The sequence below is a fragment of the Vanessa atalanta genome, chromosome 20 (genome assembly GCF_905147765.1).
Source record: "Vanessa atalanta chromosome 20, ilVanAtal1.2, whole genome shotgun sequence".
In the NCBI taxonomy this organism is placed as follows: Eukaryota; Metazoa; Arthropoda; class Insecta; order Lepidoptera; family Nymphalidae; genus Vanessa; species Vanessa atalanta.
This window is the reverse complement of record NC_061890.1, coordinates 3157117-3183283: the sequence shown is the minus strand read 5'-3', so window position 1 is coordinate 3183283 and position 26167 is coordinate 3157117. Positions and strand designations below refer to the sequence as shown.

Below are 26167 nucleotides of genomic sequence, written 5' to 3'. Positions count from 1 at the left end.
CGCATTCTTAAAATTATCCTCTTACGATAATTTCTCGTCCATCTATCAACTCTCGAATCGCATCCTAACAAGTTACACTTCAAAAATTTACTTTGTAATCGGGCTGGAATAATTATGCTGGCAACACAAATATCTGTCTCGTCAGTCTTAACTCGAGTCGTCAAGTCGTCACCATCAGCTGTAGGGTGTGAATCAGCTTTCCTATTTCTTTCTTATCTGATAATTTACAAGTTACAATATATCGCATTTGCGAATAATGTTTGTAGTGGATATTAAGTGACCAGTTTCTTCATGAACATTCTAAAGTTGTTTAAATATTGAATGAAAGGAAACACGCACGATGTTTTCGCCTAAGTTTATGTTTGTAATATTTACTCTTTTAATAAGTGAATGCGTGCCACGCTCTATAGAAGAAGATGATGAGTCTTTTCTTACTCCACCGAAGTACACAAAATATGACGACCTGGTGACTTTATTTAATAAACTGGAGGCCTCATACCCGGAACTCGCTAAAGTTTACTCGATCGGAAAGTCTGTAGAAGGACGCCGACTTCTTGTGATACAAATAAGTGAAGGTGTAAAACAAATACACCCAGAACGACCATCATTTAAATATGTCGCAAATATGCACGGGGATGAATCTGTTGGCCGAGAGTTGGTTATTTACTTAGCCCAATATTTACTCTTAAACTATGGTAAAGACGATAGGATTACAAAGCTGGTGAACAGCACTGATATTCATTTGATGCCATCTCTGAATCCTGATGGATTTGAAGCGAGTAAGGTTGGTTAAAGTATTTCTTTTTTAGCTTTAAGCTTAATTCTTGATTAAAAAATGAACAAAATTCTTCATTATTACAATTGCAAACATCAATTTCTATTACATTACTCTTTTAAACTGCAATTTTCCTTATATGTTAACTTTAAACTCTTAATGTATAATGGAATTCCCCTAAAATGACAAGAATTATAACAAGTAATAAAGCAGTTGTTTATAAATTAAGATAACCTTACTGAAACTTAAAAATGACTAAACAAAAGCTATATATTTTTACTCAAAAGCATATACAGATATATAGGAAAATTGTAGTTGACAACATATTATTATTAATTAATATTGTATCAATCGTCAAGGACCAGTTATTGATAATGAGGTTATTGCAAGTGTTTGCAAAATATAATAAATGCTATCATTGAATTTCTCTGTATTTGTAAACATGTCCATAAATTTATTGATATCAATAATTGTACCTTGATCATAAACAAAATTAATAATAAATGTGTATTTAAAACACATTAAATGCCTTATTTTTCTAGTAGGTATGCTAATAGGAAAATAAAGACCAAAGTCATCAATTTAAAAAAAAACTAATTTTAAACAAGAACAAACTAGAGATATATTATATATAAATATTTATTAATACTTTATTGCACACTAATTAATTTTACATTTATATATGTATACAATAAATTATAGTATAAATAATTTATATAAAGTTACCATGCTCAAATCTAATGCCACAAAAAAAAGACAAGTTGCTGTTATAGTGTACTTAATCTTTCTCATCATTAAAAATTCAATAAAAAAAAAATTGGAATTTGCCATCCTACCAGATTAAAAAAGAGAACATTATTATTACAAAAATAATATTAACTTTGAAAAATAAAAATACGTAAGTAAATTTTTTACAAATTCTCATGAGATAATGTTACGTGAATAAAAACTTGTTTTTATTTATATAATGATATAATTACTATACATGAATAGTTTTATACAAAGTTTGTGTATCAATGTGATGTGACTAGTTCTCATATCCAAAATCGAGCCACAATTGTTATTAAAAACAAAATTCATTCAATAATTACAATACCGAATATTGTCTTCTTCATGTATGAACTGTATATGTCATGTACAGTAAGGGTGTACTGTATATAGTCATCTTGTTGTTTTGATCGATTTCAACCATGTCTTAACGAAGATGGTTCACGGAATCAACAGTAAAGGAGACATAATATTACATATTCATAGATGCACTCTATTCCCTTAAAATCCGTATAGATAGGCAACGACCAAACAGATAGAGTTCAAGCACATAGTCAACTTAAAATTAACTGATTTACGAGAAACAGAAGTGTTTTAAAAATGTTGTACACTACTATCTTCCAAATAGCTGATAAATAAGCTAAGCGAAGGTGGTCTCTCAGGTTCAGAAGAATGTATCTCTACATCTAAGAAATACCCTTGTTACATCCATTTTATTTCATGAAATCTGAACCAGCGACAAACGGACATTACCACATTCTATTATTATATTATATATATAGAGCCGAGATGGCCTAGTGGTTAGAACGCGTGCATCTTAACCGATGATTTCGGGTTCAAACCCAGGTAGGAACCACTGAATTTTCACGTGCTTAATTCGTGTTTATAATTCATTTCGTTCTCGGCGGTGTAGGAAAACATCGTGAGGAAATGTGTCGAATTTCAACGAAATTCTGCCAAATGTGTATTCCACCAACCCGCATTGGAGCAGCTTGGTGGAATATTCTCTAAACCTTCTCAAAAAATAATTGGACGATATTTCCTTTGATAAAATCAACTTACCGAAATCGAACTATATTTCAATTTATGTATAAAAAAACGCCTCATAAACTATCTGACTGCAAAATATTATCTCGATTACTTTCTACATTAATTGAATACAGTTACTTTTTATTAAACTCTTTATATTTTATCAAAACGTCACGAGCGCGTGATCCGGCATTCGTTGAAAAGTAAACCAGTTTAGAATATGTATTGGGTAACATCTAGTTGAATAGAGAAATTTATGTCATCCAGTTCAAAACGATTCATATATGAATTATTGGATATTTTAATTGATTATATAATTTTTGGGTCATTTATTCGTATTTTAAGCTTCGTTTTCTAAAATTTATATCACTCGTATCATATTAGCTGTTGATATTTAATGCTAATTTGCAATTAACAATGTAGTTTCTGAAGAACATTTTAGGAAGTCAAAGTTAAAAAAATCTTTATTCAATATGTGTTTACACTTGCTTATTGATAGTCAAAAATCTACCACCGGTTCGGAATTTAACACCTCGGACCTGAGAAGAACCGGCGAAAGAAACTCAGCGGGATATATATTTTTTTCAATTTTGCATGTACAATAATGATTATATTTTAGTTATTTGAAACAGCCTGGGGGCGATCATTTCATTCCCAAGGTGTGCAGTCAACTAAAAAGTCATTAGTGTTGTAATACCCTTTAGCACACAATCGCTCTTTAACGATTCTTTTGAATTTTATAATAGAATAATTTTGAACGTTTTCTGGGATCCTGTTGTACAAAAGTATACATTGCCCCAAAAAAGAGTTACTAACCCTGTGTAATCGGGTACTTGGAGTAACAAGTTTATTCTTGTTCCTAGTGTTAATAGAATGTACGTCACAATGTCTAGCAAAATCATTTATGTTTTTGCGTACATACATAACATTATCAAAAACAAATTGAGAAGCGACAGTCATTATTTTAATTTCTTTAAATTTACCTCTTAACGAATCTTTTGGGCCCAGGTTATAAATTGCACGAATAGCCCTCTTCTGCAGTACAAAAATGGTATTAATGTCAGCTGCATTACCCCAGAGTAGGATGCCATACGACATTATACTGTGGAAATAACTGAAATACACAACGCGAGCCGTATCCACATCAGTCAAAAGTCTAATTTTTTTACCGCATAGGCTGCAGAGCTGAGTCTTTTCGCCAATCTATTTATATGGGGGCCCCATTGGAGCTTACAGTCTATTATCATACCAAGGAACTCTGTTGATTCTAAAACATCTAATTCTTCCCCGTTTAAAAGTACACTCGTTTTGACACATCTTACATTGGGAGAGCCGAGATGGCCCAGTGGCTAGAACGCGTGCATCTTAACCGATGATTTCGGGTTCAAACCCAGGCAGGCACCACTGAAATTTCATGTGCTTAATTTGTGTTTATAATTCATCTCGTGCTCGGCGGTGAAGGAAAACATCGTGAGGAAACCTGCATGTGTCTAATTTCAACGAAATTCTGCCACATGTGTATTCCGCCAACCCGCATTGGAGCAGCGTGGTGGAATATGCTCCAAACCTTCTCCTCAAAGGGAGAGGAGGCCTTTATCCCAACAGTGGGACATTTACGGGCTGCTAATGCTAATGCTTACATTGGGAGTAGTGAATTTAATACATTTTGTCTTTTTTACTATTTAACATTAAATTATTAACACTAAACCAATTTACTATTTCAGAGAGAGTTCCTACTAAGTATGAATTACACATATATACATATTTACACATATATATTTGTTCAGTCTCTGTTTCACAGAGAGTTTCAAGTTTACCGAACTAAATATTAATTTAAATATCGTGCATACAACGATTGTAGTACTATTTACTTAAATAATATTTAAAGCAAACACGAGAACCAAAATGTACTATGCTGAATACGGCTAAGTGTAAACTATGACGTAAAATCTAAATATTGTTTTTTTATAGCTCAGTGCTCGAATATGTACTATGTTAATTTTTAGTCAATAACTATATTTCATCTTGTAGCTAACTTATAACGCAGATTCCAACATACTAAATCCTAATTTCGGCACAAGTCAATAAAAATTGATTTGTTGGGTTTTTCTGGCAAAAAAAAAACTATCTATAGCAGTCCGGAATTTGACTGTGAGCTTCACAAGCGATTAGCATGTAAAGCCATTGTTACTGCCCTGCAACTCCGGTCGTATCTGCTTAGATGTGTCATCAAATTATGAGTGTGTAAGAGTGAATAAGGTATAGAAACTGGGTATGGAGGCGGACGGAATCGATATGATTACAGATATCAAATCATTTTGGATTATCCGATTGTTTCGGATAGTTTCAGTTACGGATATTATGGATTATTTAGAAAATGTAAAAAAGAAAATCACAAAATATCCATTTGACTACTTAGTGTAATCACAGACAAAAACAAATACCCTTAAAAGTTACAGTTAGATACTCTATTTAGGTAGAACACTATTCATAAACAAAATAAAAATAAATATTTTTTAATCAGATAGATTTTTATTTCGAATATCCGATAATTACGGTAACGGTTACGGAGCTCCATAACATCCCTGGAATGCTGAGTATGTACGTCGCAATTGGTTACTACCTTGCCAACGGAGTTTAAATCGCTCAGAAGAACACATCAGTCGTAATTACGTGGCTACTTTTCAAAATTATACATTTAATTTCACTCCCAATATATAATCCTCTAAAATAATAATAAACAACTACCCACTTCCAAAGTTCACGCAGTAAAAGTAAAATGTAATCATTGTTATATATAAATAATATGCTGTTACAGGAAGGAGACTGCGAATCCCTCAAAGATTATGTAGGAAGAAGCAACGCGAGAGGCGTAGACCTCAATCGAGATTTTCCAGATCAGTTCGATAAGAAGAAGTCAAACGACGACGAGTATTTATTCGGTGGTCGGCAACCAGAGACAGCCGCGCTGATGAGATGGGTTCTATCGAAACAGTTCACGCTCTCTGGAAATTTACACGGCGGAGCTGTTGTCGCCAGTTATCCATACGATGACTCCAGGTAAAACCGTTGGACGTTATTCCGCTAAATTTAACAATTCCTCCATCTTAATGATTTCATTATTATGGAAAACATTTTTAAAACAAAATTGGCAGTACCGTATATCAAAACTACAACATATCACAATTCAATTTAAGTTTCTAGTTCTACGATAGCTATAATACTTTAAATTTAACGTTAACTTTATCCGACTCGACAATGATCACCTTTAATCTTGATGTAAAGGCTTCGAATTTAATTCACTACCTCAGTGCGGAAAAATAGACTCAAATTCGACACACGCAGGTTTTCTCATCTTGTTTTCATCGACCAATGACTGTGATATTATAAAATCTTAGCAGTGTTTTTCCGGATCACTCATGATCTTAGGTAAGTCTTAAGTCAATTCAGTCATTTCCTTTGTTTACTATAGTCCAAGTTAGCCAGTTTAAACTCATGATTTACTGCATGATTATACAGACTTTACTATCTCCGAACGTTTTACCGAATCTGAATTATAATAAGAAGGCAGTATTCGATACTGTTTATGCAGGATGGATACTAATTTAATTGTATTTAATTAAGATATCTATGCAAATTTGTGAAAAAGAATAACTACTGGAGGGAATAATAGGCTATTTGACAATGCGAAAAATAAAGTGTCAATTATAGTAATCAGTATATATTATGAATTTAAAAATGGTTATTTACTAACGAAAGTTGAAAATAATAATTAATTTATTCAAAAATCCATAAATAAAAAAGCATTTTCTTAAACGTTTGTCACGTGACGTCACTCGCTTGTTAACCTCGTTTACCTACTGTATGTGGATTATATGTGCCACAGGTTACAATACAGGCAAGTGACGTCACCGACCCCATTGCAGCGTCATATTGTCAAAGTAGCGTTTTCGCGCGCTATTTAATATTTATTAATTTTATATTTAAATATTGTTTTTTAATTTGATATTTTTCAGCAAATATGTACTCGAATTAAAAAACACAGTTTTTACTGGGTTCCTTAACCTCTACTAAATAATATAAAATGGATTTTAAAAACGATCAAATAGCCTGCTGACATACTCAGCTAACGGTAGCTTTAAATTAAATTTTCGTCGATTCACAAATGTGTATATTTCGATATTTCAGCACTGGTAAGGAATGTTGCGTTGAGAGTCAGACTCCAGACGATAAGTTGTTCAAGTATCTCGCTGGTGTCTACGCGTCTCGACACGATCTGATGAAACGTGGGGATGCTTGTGAACCCGAAAAGTTCACAGACGGTCTCACTAATGGTGCTTTTTGGTATTCAGTCCAAGGTAAGAGAGAAAACTAACCACCCCATACTACCCATTTACTTGATCTGTTCTTAATCTTGGTATAAATAAATAAATAAAAACACTTTCATAGCTTTTGACTGAAGATAGGAAAAATATGTAATCGGTTATATTCTGGAACATATCTAACACAAGAAAATCTAAATGAATATTAATTTCATTTTAAATATCGATGTAATAAATGAAACTTGATTTGTTTTAGTTTGTCTTATCGTTTTTTCTTACAAATATTGATATTGAAAAATATGCCAACGATCTTTACAATACAAGATACAGAGTCCCAAAACGTAACTAAAAACTACGATGGACATTTCATCGTTAATTTATAAATGAATTAAGTACTACACGATTTCACTTGTATCCTACTATTTTGGATGCAAGAAGATCTCGTGCAATTTCAAGGTCACTTTAACCACTAATGATTACGTTTCCAGGTGGTATGCAAGATTTCAACTATCTCCACTCCAATTGCTTTGAAGTGACTTTCGAGCTCTCCTGCTGCAAGTACCCTCTAGCTGAACAAATGCCCAAATTCTGGACCGATAACCGTGAACCCCTGCTAGCATTTATGGAACAAACCAATATTGGAATACGAGGTTTTGTTGTAGATGAAACAGGAGAGGCTGTTAAGGTGAGTATATAACAGTAGCGTGACCCTAAAGAACAAAGATCTAGTAATTTTTGAAAAGCTGACTCAAATGTTATATACTATTATGTATGTATGTATATGTAAAAATATATGTATATAATGTATTAATTTTGAAATTAACAAAACTATCCAAAGCAACTTGTAACAAAGAACTGACTCAAAACTCTATGTTACTAACTTTAAGTTTTGAGATACAATAAATAATTCGAAAAAAAGTGTGCGTGTGTGTCTATCGACATGTTTATTAAATCGATAATTTTTTGATTGATGTATTTTTTTTTTTCTTTTTTATATTAGTTTTATAGTGGGTAGCATCTAGCAGAAATATAGATTAAAAATAATCAATTTTCATTTAATATTAAAACAAAATTAATTTCTCTCTCAGTTCTATGTTAAAAAGGTATACAGCGAATACAAATTCATTGAACATTTTCAAGTATACAGAATCACTCATTATATAAATTTCGTTAATTTTCCTATATATTTTTGTTTTTCTATCATTGTAATACCTAATTTCATAAAAATCTCTTCACACTGCTATGTTTAATCGGAAATATATTTATAGAATGCTGAAATACTAGTCGACGGTATCAACCATCCGGTTAGAACTACGGAACATGGGGCATACTGGCGATTGTTGCTGCCTGGCCAATACAATATCACAGCTTCCGCACCTGGGTGAGTAATACGTGTGCTCTAAACACGAAGGAATTTAAGGAAATTGTTTCAAAATCAATGAACGTATAAGACCGTGTTACCTTAGATAGTGTCGCAGTGCAAAGTAACTAAAACAAATGAGCCAATTTTATTATCTTGGTATGCGTGACTGCTACGCTCGATACGCTATTTTACTAGTGCGTGAAAAAGTATCCAACAGTTTTTTTCGACGCGTTCTCATAGACATATAAATCATAATCAAACCCTATTAATATCTTAAATTTAATGTTATTCAGTTAACGTACATATCGATCGATTATCTCCTCTCTCTATCTATTTCTGCACTTACCTGATTTCGTTCTAAGCTTCTATCACCAAAGGTCGTCTCTGAGAGATCGTTATAAGCGATAAGACCGCCTTTGCGCGCCATTTATCCTATTTTATTTCTTGTTTCTCTTATGTATTTATGTGTTGTGCAATAGAGTATTTTAAATAAAAAATACTGTCGTAAATATATGTCTTTTGTAATATATGTATGAATCAAACAAGCTATGAGAGATCTTTGTATTTATATACTTGTAATATTGTATTCTTCGTTTCCAGATACTCGAGCCCCGAAGTAGTGACGGTGACGGTGTCCGAGGCCGAGCACACCACCGCCAACCTGACCGTCCACCGTCGGCCACGCTCGCTCGCCGCCGGTAAGTCGCGACACAACACCGCCGTCACCACCACACACTGCTGGCTACTTGTACATTTCGTACTCGTACTTATATTGCAAGCATAAGGCTACACAAAAAAATCTTGAAGTAACATCATTAATCTGTAAAAAAAGGTTGTGACTGCCTTCAAATATTTTGGTAATAATAATGAAAAGGCATAACATTTTAATTTGATCGTTTATCCAAAGAGCTCATATACAATATCATGTACATATATAATATATATACATACATATATCCTATTACTTTAAACTATAAAATATATTTTATTGTTAGAACCTAAACTACAATTTTTTTAAATTGTCTATAAGTTGTGCTTAAAACTATCCGAATCGATTTTATTAAAAAAAATATTATTTAAAAAATGAACAATCATTCCAATTAAAAAAAAACTATTCAGTATTATTACAATACAATTACGTCAATTAACAAGGGATGTTTGTAAATATAATTTATGATATTTATTAAAAATAGAATAGAAATGTATTAACTTTAATGCACACAATTTATTTATAAATATATTTAAAAATTAGCTCAAAAGTAATTTAGGTAAACAGTAAGTGCGCAAACGCGAACTTATTGCTTCCAGCGATCTCTTCCTGACCATTAATGAAGGATATTTTCGAATAAAACGTTTATTAGTATTTATTAATATTTTTAATATTTATTAGTATGGACTGTAAACGTATAATTTATCGTGAATAAAATAATGTCATTCTTAAGAGTAAGATTTAGTGTTATATAACTTAATAAGAGAATGACTTTGAATAATCAAATATGACATAAAACATTTTTTATATCGTTAGTTATGTCTCACATAATTATGTCTCTTTCAAACACATAATAGTTCCTTAAGTGTGAAAGGGACAAATAATTATCACTTTTATTAGTGGGCAGTGTGCCTCTATCATGAATTGTAATAGACTTTCTATATGACTAAGTTCACTATGTTTTATATACAAAACTTTATTAGTATAAGAATTATTTATATTGTAAAACAACAGCCTGTAAATGTTCCAACTGGGCTCAGGCCTCCCCTCCTTTTTTGAAGAGAAGTTTTAAGAATTATTAATATAGTGGACTTAATTATTTTTTCATAATTATTTACTATGACGTCATTTGATACCATTATCATTTATTGTATTTAATACAATTTTTAATTTTATATTTAAACAAAATATTTTTGTTATTTGTAAAAAGCTGGCAACACATAATGTTAAGACTTTTTCGTATCATCGTCACTGCCATTTTATAATTATTAATATGGCATTAATTTAATAACAAAAGCGCTATAGGGTTAGTGAGTCAGTGTAGCAACCGGCACAAGGGACATAACATCTTAGTTACCAAGGTAGGTGGTGCATTGGTGACGTAAGGATAATCAAGATTTCAAACAGTGGCAATATCCATAGACCGTTGTGATCGTCTATCAGCTGCCATTTTTGCCAGTCAAATGGCATGCCATGTTGAATATGATACTAATATTGCCATATCATATAACTACTTATATGACTATAATCGGTGTTTCTGTAAATATCTACCGAATAACCAAGCTAAAGCTTTTACTAACAAAATTAAAACTTTCAATACTTCTTTAAAATAATATACTTCTCATCCTTGAACTTTGTCTATATTATCTTAAGTCAAAAAAAAAAAAATGTAACTTATTAATTTATTCAATAATCATGTAAATAAAAAAATAAGCGTTCTATTTGATGAATTATTTGCTCATTACATTTAATTGCTCAATTAATGTACATATTGTATGAAATGTAAGTATTATATGCAACTGTTCAATTATATAGCAATAAAATAATCAAATAAAATTACTAATAGAATCTGACTTAGTTTTAATATATTTTTGTTTTGTTTTTTGTATTTTTTAATACCCTGAATTATGTTATGTTTGTTTAGACAATTGTTTACGTTTAAAGATGGATGAAATGGTGGGATGAACTTCATGTCCATATGTCATGTGCACTGAATAGTCTGACCGCTAAGAGTTTGCGTTTCTGGCTGGTGCAGTCACGATAAAAATATTAGTTATTACGAATAATACAATTAGGAACTATATAATTACGTGGACTCATGTTGAATATATAGTATATTTAGTTTAGTACATAATATTACCATGTAAGTAGTTGCGCTTCGCAGTGTCACCGGCTTGAATTAAGACTATAGATATGACAAGCGTGAATTTCGTGTTCCTATTTTAAATTGATTACAAAAATGCTTTTCTAAAGTGTAACTACAGGCACAAGGGACATGACATCGTAGTTCTCAATGTTGGCGGCGCATTGGCGACGCCAGAAATGGTTAATATTTCTTACAGCGCCAATATCAATGGGCAGTTACGTTTACCAGTCTGCTTGATAATAATGATAATATAAAAAAGTCGTTTGTCAACTGTTTATGTATGTTGTGTATTACTAGTAATGTTGCATATCGATAGTTCAGTTGTAAGCAATTGTATCGATCTATCGACATTATCGTCACATTTGATTACTATAGACATTTTTGATAGTATCGATAGCTCCCCATGAGCAACACTATTGACATCAGTAATACTATCGTTAGTATTACAAAAACCATTAGCTAAACCCTAATGATACAGTCGATACTATCGTCAGTATTGATACAAGACTATATACTATCGATATCTCGAATAGTTTTCGAGTTCAACTATCGATGGTTCTGTAACATAGATTACTAGTCATGATCAACCGACAGACGTCAGCAAAATATTCTCTTAGTGGCCAGACTACCAACATTGAGTATGTGGGAAATAGGTCCACCTACTGGTACCTAGCTAGAACTTATAACAAACATTTAATAGCACTAAAGACTGAAACTTTTGAGCTCCATGGTTTTGGGTGAACTTTATAATCTTGCATGAAGTCAATTATACTCTATTCCTTATTAAATTATATTTTTTTGTTAAAAGATTAGTTTAAAATGATTTCATTTTATATTTGTATAATTATAAAATAACATAATTATATTATGGTAATAGATTTGAGACTTAGTGAACTTAATTTTATATTTTCTAGTGTTATTATGTTTCATATACAAATAATCCAAAGCTGATAGAATTAAGTAGAACAATGAGACTTATCTATGTAGGAACATGTTTAAGAAGTTGATTTAAAAGACCTTTTAATATTACTGGCGGATTATATAAATTTTAGCTTTAAAAAATTTAGAGCTTATCGCCACAAGGTTCGGTTGTATAGTGCATATACATATGAACTTTATTAAGCCTATATTTTGGGCAACAAATATTGAACCAAAATCTCAAATATATACCTTATGTTTGCTCCATAAACAATAGTTTTCGGTGGTGGTTTTATTTCGTATTCTTGTTACGCACTATTGATTTGCCCGTTCTTTCTTTTCCTTTATTTAAAATATGATTTTTCTTCATTTTCTTCCATTTTCTTTAAAATCATTGCATCTTTGTATAACCGTTAATTTTTTTTTGCTTTAAAGCATTTTCGTTTTATGAGAAACTTAAGAAGTATAATTTGTTAATTGTCTACTAAAAATCTGCATATTACTTCTAAGCATTTCACGATTCCACCGCACATTCTCTAGCACCACAGAGTAATTAACTTACTTTCAAATCTTTCATGCTAACGACTTTTATTTGAAGACATACGATTTCGCCTAGTATACTCTGTGATTAGGAAATTTTCAAGTACATCAGTTGTCGTACCATTCGAAGGTACGGGTCCAAATCGGGGCATGTCAGGAGTGCGTAACAGGTTCGCACGTCATCCCATCGACGGTCTTTCCGCAGTGGACTTCTCCCATCACAATTACGTCAAGATGGAAAAGTTCCTCAAGAACTTGGCATCGTCATACCCTGACATCACAAAGCTGACGAGCATCGGCAAATCCGTTCAGAACAGAGAACTGTATGTTCTGGAGATAACTCGAGAACCTGGAAGGCATATACCTGGTAAGAAAAAAATTGATTCTAAGAATTTGTATTTATTTTATCAATATTATTATTATGCTTTGATCGATCTGCTTTCGACCTTTTTGCATCATTGCGACTAATCTGATCAGAGACTATCCAAGTGCGTAGTGGATATTGTAGTGCCCAAAAGTTTTCTCTAAGTCTCATAATCCAATGGGACGTGATTCAACACGATCGGTTAGAGTTGATACTGAGAAAGAACCAAAAGCGATATCCAGCTACTGTTTAAACGTCGAGAAACTACTGATAATTTCTGTATAAAAATATCAGCCATAAATATTAATAGAAATATTGACTACAGTGCAAAGTTTTGGAATACTTCAAATCATTAATAACCAAAAAATCTGACTGAAATTTGAGCATACACTTTTCCTTCACTTTTTAAAAAAGGGGATAAGTAAGTTACAATATTAAAAAAAATATATTTCCTACTTACCACTATGACAATAGCCCAAGGGGTTAGGATCGAACATATGACTTTTTACATCGCTAGATAAACGATCTGTCGTTGTCGCTTCAACTTGCAACTTAAGCACATTTGGGCAAAATTTTGTCACGTGGCAATCTCTGACCATCAGGCAAGCCAGAATTCAAGTACGTCGCTAACATGCACGGTAACGAGGTTGTGGGTCGAGAAATGCTGCTGCTGCTAGCCAAGTACCTCTGCCAGCAATATACGAGCGGTGACCATCGGGTGCAGACAATCCTCAACAGCACCAGGGTTCATCTAATGCCGAGTATGAATCCAGACGGATATGAGCTTGCGAGAGTCAGTGAGTGGCTTTAGTTTTTGCATTTTGATATTTAATCTAATATTGTAAAGAGGTAAAAATTGTTTTTTTTTTTTTAATCTAGGATTTTAATTTCCGGAAATAATGACCCGCTGAATGAAGTTTCACTCATAGAAAGCAACATCCCTGAATGTTATAGGATTAGATTTCATTATTAGATTTCTTTATTAATAAATTTGGACCGTGCGAAGCTCGAACTGGTCGCTTGTATCATATAATTGCATCATGTTTTAAATAAGCAATATACATACATTAACAGCCTGTAAATGACCTAAGGCTAAGGCCTCCTCTCCCTTTGAGGAGGCCCATGCAGGTTTCCTCACGATGTTTTCCTTCACCGCCGAGCACGAGATCAATTATAAACACAAATTAAGCACATGAAAATTCAGTGGTGCTTGCCTGGGCTTCAACCCGAAATCATCGGTTAAGATGCACGCATTCTAACCACTGGGTCATCTCGGCTCACATATCGTATATTATAATTTATTAATTGTTAAAGATAAGTGAACAAACAACGTAACCAGCGTGTCCTGTAATATAATATGTCCTTCAGTTCTCCAGATTTCGGATTTTGAGTTTATTTCACGATGGTTCTTCGCTGATTGGTCAATATACATTTGGCTAAATTTCATCAGACTCCATAGGTGTAGGTGCGAGTGCCCGATAATTAATCAGCGGTACGGCCCGGGTGAAACGACAATTTGAAAATCTTCAGTTAAGATCTACTGGGCCATCTCGGCTCGCATTATTATTACGCGTTAACTTTTTTAGCAAAATTTCACACCAGGGTGTACTCACTTATACACGTATGTATGTATTAAAACATTTTTACTTATAGCAAATGCTGGTGTCAGGTATTTAATTTAGTATAGGTGAGAAGTCACGAGTGTGCCCGATATGCTATCGTCAAGTTTTGCAAGTTTTGCTAAATCGTGTGGAGTGGGTTTTGTGTGTGAAAAACTTTTTATTTTTTTCATTTATTGCATGAATTGAAATTGGAAATATTCAAGAGTGTGGCGTTTGAAAAGTTTTTAGCTGGATGATATTTATAACATTGCTTGCAGTGATGTAATTATATAATATATATTTTTTTTATTTATCTAGAGGACTACAGCAGTATACATGGCAGGGCGAATGCGAATAAAGTCGATCTGAACAGAAACTTCCCGGACCAATATGGACCAACTAAGGTACAATTATATTATTTTATATATACACGAAATTATTTTAATGGGCGCCATCTTCGCTGTATAGTTTTAAATTAATCTTATTATTTAATCACAAAATCTGTTACCTCTTAACGCTTAATCCGCTGAACCGATTTAGGTGTAAATTTCGTATGGCAATAGTTTAAAGTCCCGTGGAAGGTCAAAGGCTACTTTAATTCACACCTCGATGTGGGTAAATGAAGGGTAACGTTTTGTGTGCCATTGGTATATTTTATAAATTTCGCGCGGCTTAAACCGCACGTTATAGTATAGTATTTAAGAGTAACGATTAATATTTTAAGAAAATTATAGTATTTTTTATTCTTAAATATAAATTATTGAATGTTTATACATTCAATACGCCTTACGTCAAAAATTCCAATGAGGAATCTTTTAAAATCAATACTAAACGCGAAAGTAACTCTGACTGTCTCTCATTCACGGCTAAAACACTAAACAGAAATTGTCAAAATTTGGTATGAAGTAAGAACACCAATAAAAGATAAGGCCAATATTTTGTACTTAAAATCTGCAATCGCATAACGCCCCCCCCCCCTCAGCCATAATACCGTAGCCGCGGCCGAAAATTAGTTTACAATACTAAGTTAATTTTTTATTGCACATTTATTTTCCAGTATAACAAGAACCCCGAACCCGAAACACTAGCAGTAATGAATTGGACTTTATCCATCCCATTCGTTCTATCCGCAAACTTACACGGAGGATCTCTGGTTGCGAACTACCCGTACGACGGCAACCAGGACATGACTAACGGCGAAGAAAACTTAACTCCGGATAACGCAGTTTTCGTACATATAGCACAAGTTTACTCAAATGTAAGTTTTCAATCACCTAAGATATTGTGTCTGTTTTATTTTGACGATTTAGTTTTTTACACGTAGCAACATAATTTAATTTAATTAATAGTCACATAGTAACATTGCCTTAAAGATTTTCAGTCCAAATTAAAAATCTATCTAACATAAAATTCCTACTATAATCACTCAGATGACACTCTACATTTAATGTGGAAAGTTTGATCTAAACACGTAACGAAGTTAAGAGGCCGCATTGTTGGTACGCATAAAGCATATAGTTTGCATTATTTATTCAATTAATTTCGTGCTGTGTGTATGTGTGTGAACATGTTTAATTTATTGAATGTATTTTATAAAACATAGACTTTTTGGTATAATGGATATATATTAAATATCATAGGCCCATCACAAAATGCATCTTGGCCAGCCCTGTAAGGACACAAGCGACGAAAACTTCCCAGAAGGCATCACGAACGGCGCTAAATGGTAAGCAGACTTTGTAAACTTGTCATAGGAAGAAGATAAGAGAAGTGATGGATACGGACTTATTATTCCTTCTATAACTACTTGCTTCTGAATGACGAATATTAATTGGGAATGTATCAGGCAGTAAACCATGGCCAAAAAATATGATGATGAAGAATGACGGTTAAAAAGTATAAATTGTATTGTAGGTTGTTATATTAGTTTTTATGTTAGTGTTCGAGTAGTGTGTACACCGGTTTTCATGGGTACGCCACTCTGAGGTCCCGGGTCCGATTACCGGCCGAGTCGATGTTTAAAAAGTTCATTAGTTTTCGATGTTGTCTTGGGTCTGGGTGTTTGTGGAACCGTCGTTACTTCTGATTTCCATAACCACAAATGCTTTAGCTACTTACATTGGAATCAGAGTATGTGATGTTGTCCAATATTAAAAAAAAAAAACAATAATTGGTGATTACCAAATCATTACTAGAATGAAGAATTGTGACGTTGTTTACTCCTTATAGGTACGTATTAGCTGGTGGAATGCAAGATTGGAACTATTTGCATTCCAACGACATGGAGATAACGCTAGAGCTGGGCTGCTACAAGTTCCCACCGTCAGAAGATTTACCGACATATTGGGAAGACAATAGAGAAGCCCTGCTGGAATTCATTGAAGAGGTAGATATTATTCTTGCTTAGTTAAAATTACTGATTATAAGTGGTACCTTGACCGTCTCGACCAGACGGTTATTCTATACAAACAAGCCTGCACGATACAATGCAATTTACGTAAAAGCTGTAAGTATGTTTTTGTTGCCTATCCAATATAGACCGGGAGATAATGACACAAAATACTAGGTCATTTGTACCAGTATGGCGGTTCTTCAGAGGTCTAATTACGTAAAGGCAAAAAGGAAAATGATGGTCATAGCGCTCGCACCGGCGGGCCAACCGCGTGGGCGTTAATCGAACCCGTCGGATAAATAATGAGTGTCGAACGATTTGTTCCACACGAAATTATCCTTTGCCACCGAGCGCGAGATGAATTATAAATTCTAATTTAGTTTTACATATTATAACATATGATGATTCTCCCACCAAGGTCCACAGAGGCGTCACCGGCTTCGTCCACAGCCACATCGGGCACGGCCTGGCCAACGCCACCATCTCCGTGTCCGGCATCCGCCACCCCGTGCGCGCGGCGCGGGACGGCGACTACTGGCGATTGCTGGTGCCCGGCAGCTACAACATCACTGCCAGCAAAGAGGGGTGAGAGGACGTTCTTGGATATGTTTACTTGGAAAGCGACAACAAGGAGACTTAGATTAAAACTCTCTCAAGTTTGGTCACATAGAAAATACAAACTATGTTAGTATATATGAAGGCTTGATATCGTCTATGCCAAATAGCTGACACTATAGTCACGTACTATCTGTAACGGGAGAGGGGGGGAGTTTTTAGCAATGATACTTAGATTAAAACTCTAAAGATATATGGTAACTTGACGCAATAGTTAAACAATAACCATGAATCGTATGTGGTACAACTGGACAGGGAAAGTGTTAAAAAGAGAAGAAGAGTAGATTATATACTGGCTTTCGGTTTTTGCAGCCATTAGTGATAGTCACTCAAAACAGTGGCGGTAAACCAAAATGATATACGATAATGGGAGATAAAACGAGAGGTGCCATGGGACATGTTATGTATTAAATTATAAATACAATACATCGATTTACGATATCCAGTGTGAATTAAAACAAGAACAACAAAAAAGTTTATATAAAGGAATGAGACAGAGAAGGTACACTCTACTGTGAGCCGCGTAAGAGAACTGCGTCCTAATTTTTACTTTTTGTTGTAGTTATGAAAGTGTAACGGAGCAAGTAACGGTCCCCGTGAACGGCTCGGTCAGCCTCAACTTCACCTTGATGCCAGACGACCCTCAGCACTGGTCCTCTGCTTATGACTTCCGGTAAGTGATTAATTATGAACCTTATCTGTTACGTATTAGAGTCGAATCTGGCTTGCTTCGTATAAATATTATAACATCGCTTTTTGCACCGTCTTACGCTATCTAAACCTATGATAATTATACAAAAATATTTTAATTACAAAACAAGTACTGTGCTTTTAATTTGCAATATAAAAGTAAATAGAAAATATATATGTGTATGAATTAAAATATTACACTCAGTTCACAAGTTAACGAATAATTTCTGATCAGTTGTCTGATTAATTATCTTGATGTAATACTCCTTATACCATGACTATAATAATTATAATATTTTACACACCATGTATATACTTTCCACTTATCCCTATATATATTTGTAACTTGTTTAATATAAGTGTGCCGTCAGCCTTTCATTCTCACAAACAAATAAATCATATAAAAATTTTTGTTTTTATAAGTGGAGTGGTATTTAATAAGCTAAGAAGAGTACGCGAATTGGAATTTTTTTATATCTTTTTATATTTTTAATTTGATTATATCGATGTAGCTGCATGGTTCTGGAAACATCGATTGAGTATGTTTCGATAAATCGATTGGTATTTATTTATCTATCTATATATTATTTAATTGACCCTGAAAATAAATTCATTCAGGCACAAAAATACGCCTTCAGAACTTATTGAATTTATAGATTTACAAAAAAAACTATCAATAACATAACGATAGATAATTTTTTTGATTTTAAGATTTATCATTTAATTGATTTTCAAACAAATTAAAATGTCCAATCAATGAGATTTTTTTGTCTGTTTAGTATGTATTGTTTCCATATTTTTGTAAGTATTAATACAGTAACTATTTTAAAACAAAATGTTAATCGTTAGTATCTATAGTGTATAAAATACAATCGATTAATCGATAAACAATCGATATTCAAGTGATGTAGTTAAAATTCGCATGCACTATCCTAAACATAATTTCTATATATTTTCTTATAGATATATATTTTTATATATCTATAAGAAAAATCATTTAATTTCTGCTAGCTCTTTGGTTGTGATTATTTGACAAAGTTCAATCTTTGTCAAGTCTTCATTGTACAAATAAAAAAAAAGTCAAATAAAGGCTTATTGCTGATTTAAATTTATTATTTACCGAGGCCGGCAATATACCGAGATGAGATTGTAAATGAATAAATAAAATATTATGTGTTATAAATATATATGTCATTTACTTTTGCATTTATCACTTTAATTATATACTTACATTACATAGAGAGTATTTATAATGTTTCTATATATATTTGTAATTGTCACAGAGTATACAAAACTTAAATATTTATGTTGTGTATACATTTCTAATTTACAAATTATATTAATCTATAATTATATATAATCGATTTATTTGTAAAAAAATACAAACAAATTTTGAAATCATATTTTTAATCTTTAAAAAGCGTTTTTGCTTCTTTTTTTCTTACAAATATATTTTTGATTATTTTTTTATAATTATGTATGTAAAGAAATATATGTATATACTGGCGTTTGTCTATTGTTTCGCACTAACTGTCTGCACGTACTAATGATTCGACGTTACAGTTTCCATTGTAATATTACTTACTCATTTATTTCTAATCTTTAATTATCTCTAAATATTATTAAAATAATATTAAATCAATAGTTAAACAAGTTTTAAACTAGAATTTGTTACCTTAGAGGCATGTTTTCTACCGTTCATTTTTTCTTCATTCATATTCCATTATTATTTTATTATTATTCTAAACATTAATACCTAAAATACGTTATATTTAATGTATTCAATTTCTTCCTCATTTTGTATTTACTGCTTGTTATTGATAATGTTAGTTTTTATATCTTATACAAATAATTAATTTAATTGCACTAATGTTTGGTTCAAATAAATGTGTTATAGGTTTATAATATAGAGTTTTTGGGTAATTTTATATGTGGATTTTTGAATCTTAGGCGTTTGAATTTGTAGAATCACATATTATAGTATTAAACGACTTCAGTGCTGACTGACTCTTACCAATCATATCTAGATTCTAAACATAACTTAACATAAAATATTTTATAAAACAATTAAAGAATCAAAACTTTAAACAAGTACAATTAGGTTTCAATATATTGAAAGTATATGATATGCCCTAATCATTTTGTTATCAAAATGCTTTCGCAAAACTAACCACGTTATAGTTTTTTCATTAATAAATGTATATTTATTTATATATTTATTAGACACATTATATTTATAAAAGCTGCGTGTCTCGAATTCGTTTTGGTATTCGATTGGTACCGCCTACGGGACCAATCTTAACCATGGGACTCCAAAATACACTCCAAAATATTCATAAAAATCGGTCTAACTGCTTAGCAGGAGTTCAGCATGTACAGAACATTAATATATATAATATATAAATATAATATATATATAATATAATAATAATATAACAGCTGCGTGTCTCGAATTCGTTTTGGTATTCGATTGGTACCGCCTACGGGACCAATCTTAACCATGGGACTAAAAAATACACTCCAAAATATTCATAAAAATCGGTCTAACTGTTTAGCAGGAGTTCAGCATGTACAGAACATTAATATATATATATTGTTTTGAGTAACACTCTAGAGCTGTACTGAGATATAAATAATAATACGTTTTTATTATCACTTTTTAGTCTAAAAGAAGAAAATAATAATGAATACTATAAAAAATAACATCTTTTTTTAATGTTATGTAATATATTTAAATAAATACACTATTTGTCCAAAAATCGTTGTAGTATTTGAGATGTTAGGTTATAAATTATCTTTTATAGATGGCGCTATTATCGCCATATACCTACAAACAGTTAAAAAAATTACCAACAACTCGAATAGTATTATTTTAGCAATAATTCTTATAAAAAATTCATAGTGTTTTGGACAATATAATGAACAAGCACTACCACACTCCGCTGGAGATGTACGCGGAGCTGGCGGAGTTAGAGAACAGGTTCCCAGACATCGCGGAGTTCCGCGCCGGAGACAGCATGAAAACCGCCACGCTACACGAGCTGAAGATAACCGATGATGTGAGTGCTCAATGTAGTAAAGTATTCAATTAATAATTACCACTGATAATACTTCTAACAACATTTTCTTATAATCATCTTACAGTTTTAACTGGTAGGTTTACATATATGTTATATTAGCGGGTCAAGAAAATTATAAAGTTCTGTCAATCAAATAAACTATTGTTAAATAACTCTTTTTATCATCTATATAATATAATATCCTCTATATAATATCGTCTTTGATATTGAGAAATGTTGTGTTATGTTATTTATTAATATTTCTTTAAATAAATCCATTACTAGTAAAGATTTTCTAATTCCAAGGTCAACTGTGGTGCTCATTTAAAAGTAATACTAAAATAGAATATTTTTTCCAGGCTGGATCGCCGGAGGAAACTAAATTCCACATCGCTCTCATAAGCAACCTATACGGCTCACAGCCTCTGGGACAAGAGATGTTGCTGAACTTTGCGCGGCATATTTGCACAGCCTACCAGATAGGAGAACCCATACATAAACGACTATTGAAAAACGCGGTACTACACTTCATACCGAATCTAGACCCATTGTTCGGAAAAGTACTGAACCTCTACGACCATACAGAGAAATGTGATCTCGATGTCATGGAAGAGGAATTCGGAAGCAGTCTGTACAGTTACTTGACGAAGAAGAATTTAAATTCGCTATCCAACTACACGAGGGAGAAAGCGTTCGTTGGCTTATTAGAGTCAGAACGATACGATTTGATACTGGATTTGGGTTCCGGGAGCGAAGATGTGACTATCCCCAATTTCTCCAAAGAAATTTACGAGAAGTTCGCTCACAAGTACCAGGATAACAGGACACCGAGTAACAAATACCCGTGCAAGGAAACCATGAACGTGCAGCACGAAAATCTTCTGGATTTAATATACGAGAGGTTCAACGTTCCGATAGTGTCGGTCGGCCTGAGCTGCTGCAAGATGCCGCTGGAGGATGACATAGCGTGGACGTGGCGGAATAACTTGCGAGGAATCATGAAGTTCATCGAACAGGCTAATACTGGTTAGTGATCGTTCATTGCAAAAGTACTACCATTGATATCGTTTATCTGTTGGAAGTATTACTTTAGTACAGAGAAAATGGCGATTCATAATGTGAATTGAATCAAGTAAAGTTTGAAAACGTTCCTTCAGCACATAATTTGTTTGGACTTAACTGCACTACAGCTCAAACGCCTAGTCTCAAGTAAAAATATAATATAAGTAAAGTTCCTAAGAGAGTGCAGGATCGCCATCTCCCGTGCTTAAGACATTCCCGCTGACGTGCCGCAGGCGTGGCGGGCTTCGTGCGCAACGAGCAGGGCGGCGCCATGCGCGGCGCCGTGCTGGCCGTGGCGGGCAGCGCGCGCCAGTTCCGCGCGTCGCGCAACCTCGCGCACTACCGCGCGCTGCTGCCGCCCGCCGACTACCGCGTCATCGTGCGCTGCCACGGCTACCGCGACCAGGTGCTGCCGTGCTTGCATTACACTTATACACCTCTCGACGGACGGACGATATGCTCGTCCTCATCCGTTATTGGCGACAAGTCCATTGACCGCAGCGAATGGTTCTATCGCCTATTCCGATCGTAGGAGTCATGACAAAGGTAGAATTGGAAAGAAAGGTAAAATTCTTAGAAGGTAAAAATGAAAAGATATGAGTAGTTAAATACCTATTTATAATGGGTTAGCTAGGTTTGCGATTTGCATAAAATTACATATTTCATATCAAAGATTCGCTTATCATTCGCATTTCAAATTAATACAAATTTACACCACTCCCATATCACACTGAATATAGACGGACACATTTTTTGAAAATACGAGCATACATTTCTGCAGATGCTGACATGGCGTGTGGTTGAAGGAGTCGTGAAGCAGAAGGACGTCGTGCTTCGAAGGATTAACGCTGAGGAAATCCCCGGAGGGCAGTTCGAAGATATACCGATTCCAAAAGATCCGGACACTGTATACATTACCGGTATGAATTATACGAGGGATCTTAAACTAATTACAAAGTAGTTTTGGCCGTGCGGAAGATAGTATAGATACAGGGCCGTACCGTAAGTTTAGGGGGCCCTGGGCTAACACTATTTAGGGGCCCACCTTAGACATATCTGAACGTAGACTTGAATTAAATTAATGGAATGGGTTTGATTAATTGCAGGACTCGCAGGGCTGCAAACCATACGATCTGTTTAATTTAATAAAGTTATAGATTCTTTCGCATAATCGTCTATTTTTAACTTTGACTTAACTTAGCTGGGGCTTTGAATCCCTGGGGATTCAAAGCCTGGGGCCCTGGGCTGAAATCCAAAAAGCCATATGGTAGTTCCGGCCCTGTATAGATCTATAGTTGATAACACACCTTGGAAATTAAACGATCGTCTCCTGATTATTTATTTTTTGATATTGAATATTTGTGAAGAATCACTAATTGACAAAAAAAGACCTGCTGAGTTTCTTTCGCCGGTTCTTCTCAGGTCAGGGTATTTTCCATTCCCGACCGGTGGTAGTGTTCAATTTGATTCTATATAGAATAGAGGAATTTGATTTGATTCACGAAAGCGCCTCATGTCAAATTACCGGCGTGCATTAGTATGAATATCTCTCGTGCATACAAGATGTCTGTGGTGTGCGTGAGACGACTGAGTGTAAGGACAGCAAAACAAATAAAAAATATTTTTTATTAAATTTTTTTATTAAAAATTTATACATGACAAGTATTGCTCGCATTGTAGTCTATCATTTTATATTTAAATTACCTCACAAAAAAATATCATTAAAAACTCATTCAATTTACAATATATAATGAATATTATGCAAAATTCATACTACTTCCAGTGATTGAACTTGATATACTATTTTATATATTTAGTGTTGCTCTATCTGATGTATATATGCCATTACGTATGGCACCAGTGTTATTTTTTATAGTGTACCAAAAATCTTGATTATTTTATATCTTTATAGGTTTATCTCTGGATCGTGACAGCGCCCCCCTCCCCGAAACCGAATTGACAGTCTTCCCCTTGGATTCCAAACGACCAATATCTTCCAACACCAGTGACCAATACGGTCGATACGTGATCACACTACCTGTCACGTACATGGGACACGAAGTACTGATATCGGCCGTTAATGATGGATTTATTACGAAGAGCAGGCACGTTAAGGTGAGTGCTAACAAATTTAATGCTATCTCGTTCTTACACAAAGTCAATCATATGTAGCTGTCTTACTTTACTATAGTAAGCCAAATAAACATGTCTCCTCTTTAATGTTCTATATCATCTTGTTTTCAGATAAATAGCAACGATAATGTCACACCGAACGTGCTACTCAAGTTGGAGAAAGACGACAATATACTCGGGATGTCACGTTTCGTTTTCGTAATGGTAGCAGGTATGTTTATTTAAATCCAAGCCTATTTAAACACTCTGGTCTCTTCCACGATACTTTACAATGAAGCTGTATATTTACTAACAAACCTGTGTTATTTGTTGGTAAGATTCACTACAGAATTTCAGGCTGGTTGTTATCGGTAGAATCTATATTCTCAAACAGTGTTCTGAAATTTACATTTAATATTGTTTTATAAGATGTCAATTTCTCTCTCTTTCTTTCTGACATGACCATTCAATACTAAGATTTTGACTAATGTCGGTGCGGCAGGCGTGGTGGGCGTGGCGGTGGTGGTGGCGGGCGCGTGGTGCTTCGCGCACCGCCAGCGGGCGCAGCTCGCGCGCCGCGACTACCACTTCGTGCAGCTGCCGTCCGACGACAAGCGCCCGCTGTGCGAGGACGAGGCCTACGGTGAGCTCGCCTTTGTATTACACGATAGACTACGTCAGGGGTACGCCCGGGACGACTTTAATTGCCGACCCATGAAGGAATCTGATATTGAAGATTGAAAGTCAAACTATTGTATAGAGGGTAATATATTATAATATAACAGGAACATCCCAGTCCAAAACTTGCTCAGGACTCCTAAATGGCGAAAGCTGGCCCTGAGTAAAGCCGCTAGGTAGCCTGGTAACCTATCAAAATTATAAAAACGTAACTCTTCTAAAACCACAACTATTATTTAACAATTAAATACGCATTAGCGACGTGGTGTCCCAAACTTAACCGATAGAGTACAATGTAATTAATTTTATAGGAATAATATTTTTTAAGGTGAATTGAATCTAATTTTAATTTTATTGATAGATATTGTCAGGAAGCCGTACTACGATGAAGAAGATTTACCGCCGTCTGAGACAGATTCGGAGGAGGACATCGTACTGCTCAGATCAGAACGGGAATGGAGACCAGTGAACGATGAGTAGGGAAACGACATGTCGCATGTTATGATTTCTGCTGATGCTGCTGATGCTGCTGACAGTCTTCCAATGCAGATCTTTAACCTTGGATTATCGACCTATATGCTTGAATGTTTTGTAACTTTTTTTAATACCGTGCCAAGCGAGTGCTGCACACATAAAGTCACTCTTACACGTAAAGGCGCCGAAGCACCCCGGAATATGACATTAAAAAAAACATCGATTGTTTGTGTGCACACGTACACTTGTGTAGTATGTATCTATGTTCGGTCGGGGTGACGTCTTCATCGTCAAAAATAACACAAATCTTGAGAACACAGAACGTATGCGGACCCTGATAATACGCACATTTAATACACGTAGTTTGTATAAATTCAATCACATTATACATGTGATTGTCTTTCCTACTAGTACAGTCACAATCAAAATAGCTTTTAATTAAAAAGTCTTATAAGATCACATGTCATAGGATCCGTATGACCAATAAATGATATTTTAATTAATGCCACTGTAACGTACTCGTCGTATAAATTAGAAGATAAACTTGAAT

At 33.9% G+C, this 26167-nt stretch overlaps 1 protein-coding gene across 2 annotated transcripts; it reads left to right on the top strand.

Annotated features, from left to right (window-relative positions):
* The first annotated feature begins 152 nt into the window (after window positions 1-152).
* Window positions 153-25716, top strand: LOC125072052 (carboxypeptidase D-like). Of its 2 annotated transcripts, none has more exons than XM_047682537.1 (22): window positions 153-784; window positions 5391-5632; window positions 6761-6930; window positions 7383-7579; window positions 8163-8275; window positions 8858-8955; window positions 12776-12937; window positions 13537-13731; window positions 14854-14939; window positions 15593-15793; window positions 16176-16261; window positions 16765-16921; window positions 17346-17512; window positions 18105-18215; window positions 21135-21291; window positions 21651-22317; window positions 22587-22759; window positions 23135-23273; window positions 24266-24468; window positions 24598-24697; window positions 24968-25108; window positions 25505-25716. In XM_047682537.1, exons 1-22 carry the CDS (start codon window positions 341-343, stop codon window positions 25621-25623), a joined length of 4128 nt encoding a protein of 1375 aa, XP_047538493.1. In that variant the 5' UTR covers window positions 153-340; the 3' UTR covers window positions 25624-25716. The 2 variants fall into 2 exon arrangements, with proteins under 2 accessions (XP_047538493.1, XP_047538492.1); XM_047682536.1 differs by having other exon boundaries at window positions 12701-12937.
* The last annotated feature ends 451 nt before the right edge of the window (window positions 25717-26167 follow it).

What these genes read in the sequence shown, in the direction of transcription:
- LOC125072052 (XM_047682536.1), top strand. Translation starts at nt 341, where the DNA reads ATGTTTTCGCCTAAGTTTATGTTTGTAATATTTACTCTTTTAATAAGT. An exon ending in ATCACGAACGGCGCTAAATG is followed by an intron (nt 16,262 to 16,764) that starts GTAAGCAGACTT and finishes TACTCCTTATAG; the next exon opens with GTACGTATTAGCTGGTGGAA. An exon ending in GTGCGAGGACGAGGCCTACG is followed by an intron (nt 25,109 to 25,504) that starts GTGAGCTCGCCT and finishes TTTTATTGATAG; the next exon opens with ATATTGTCAGGAAGCCGTAC.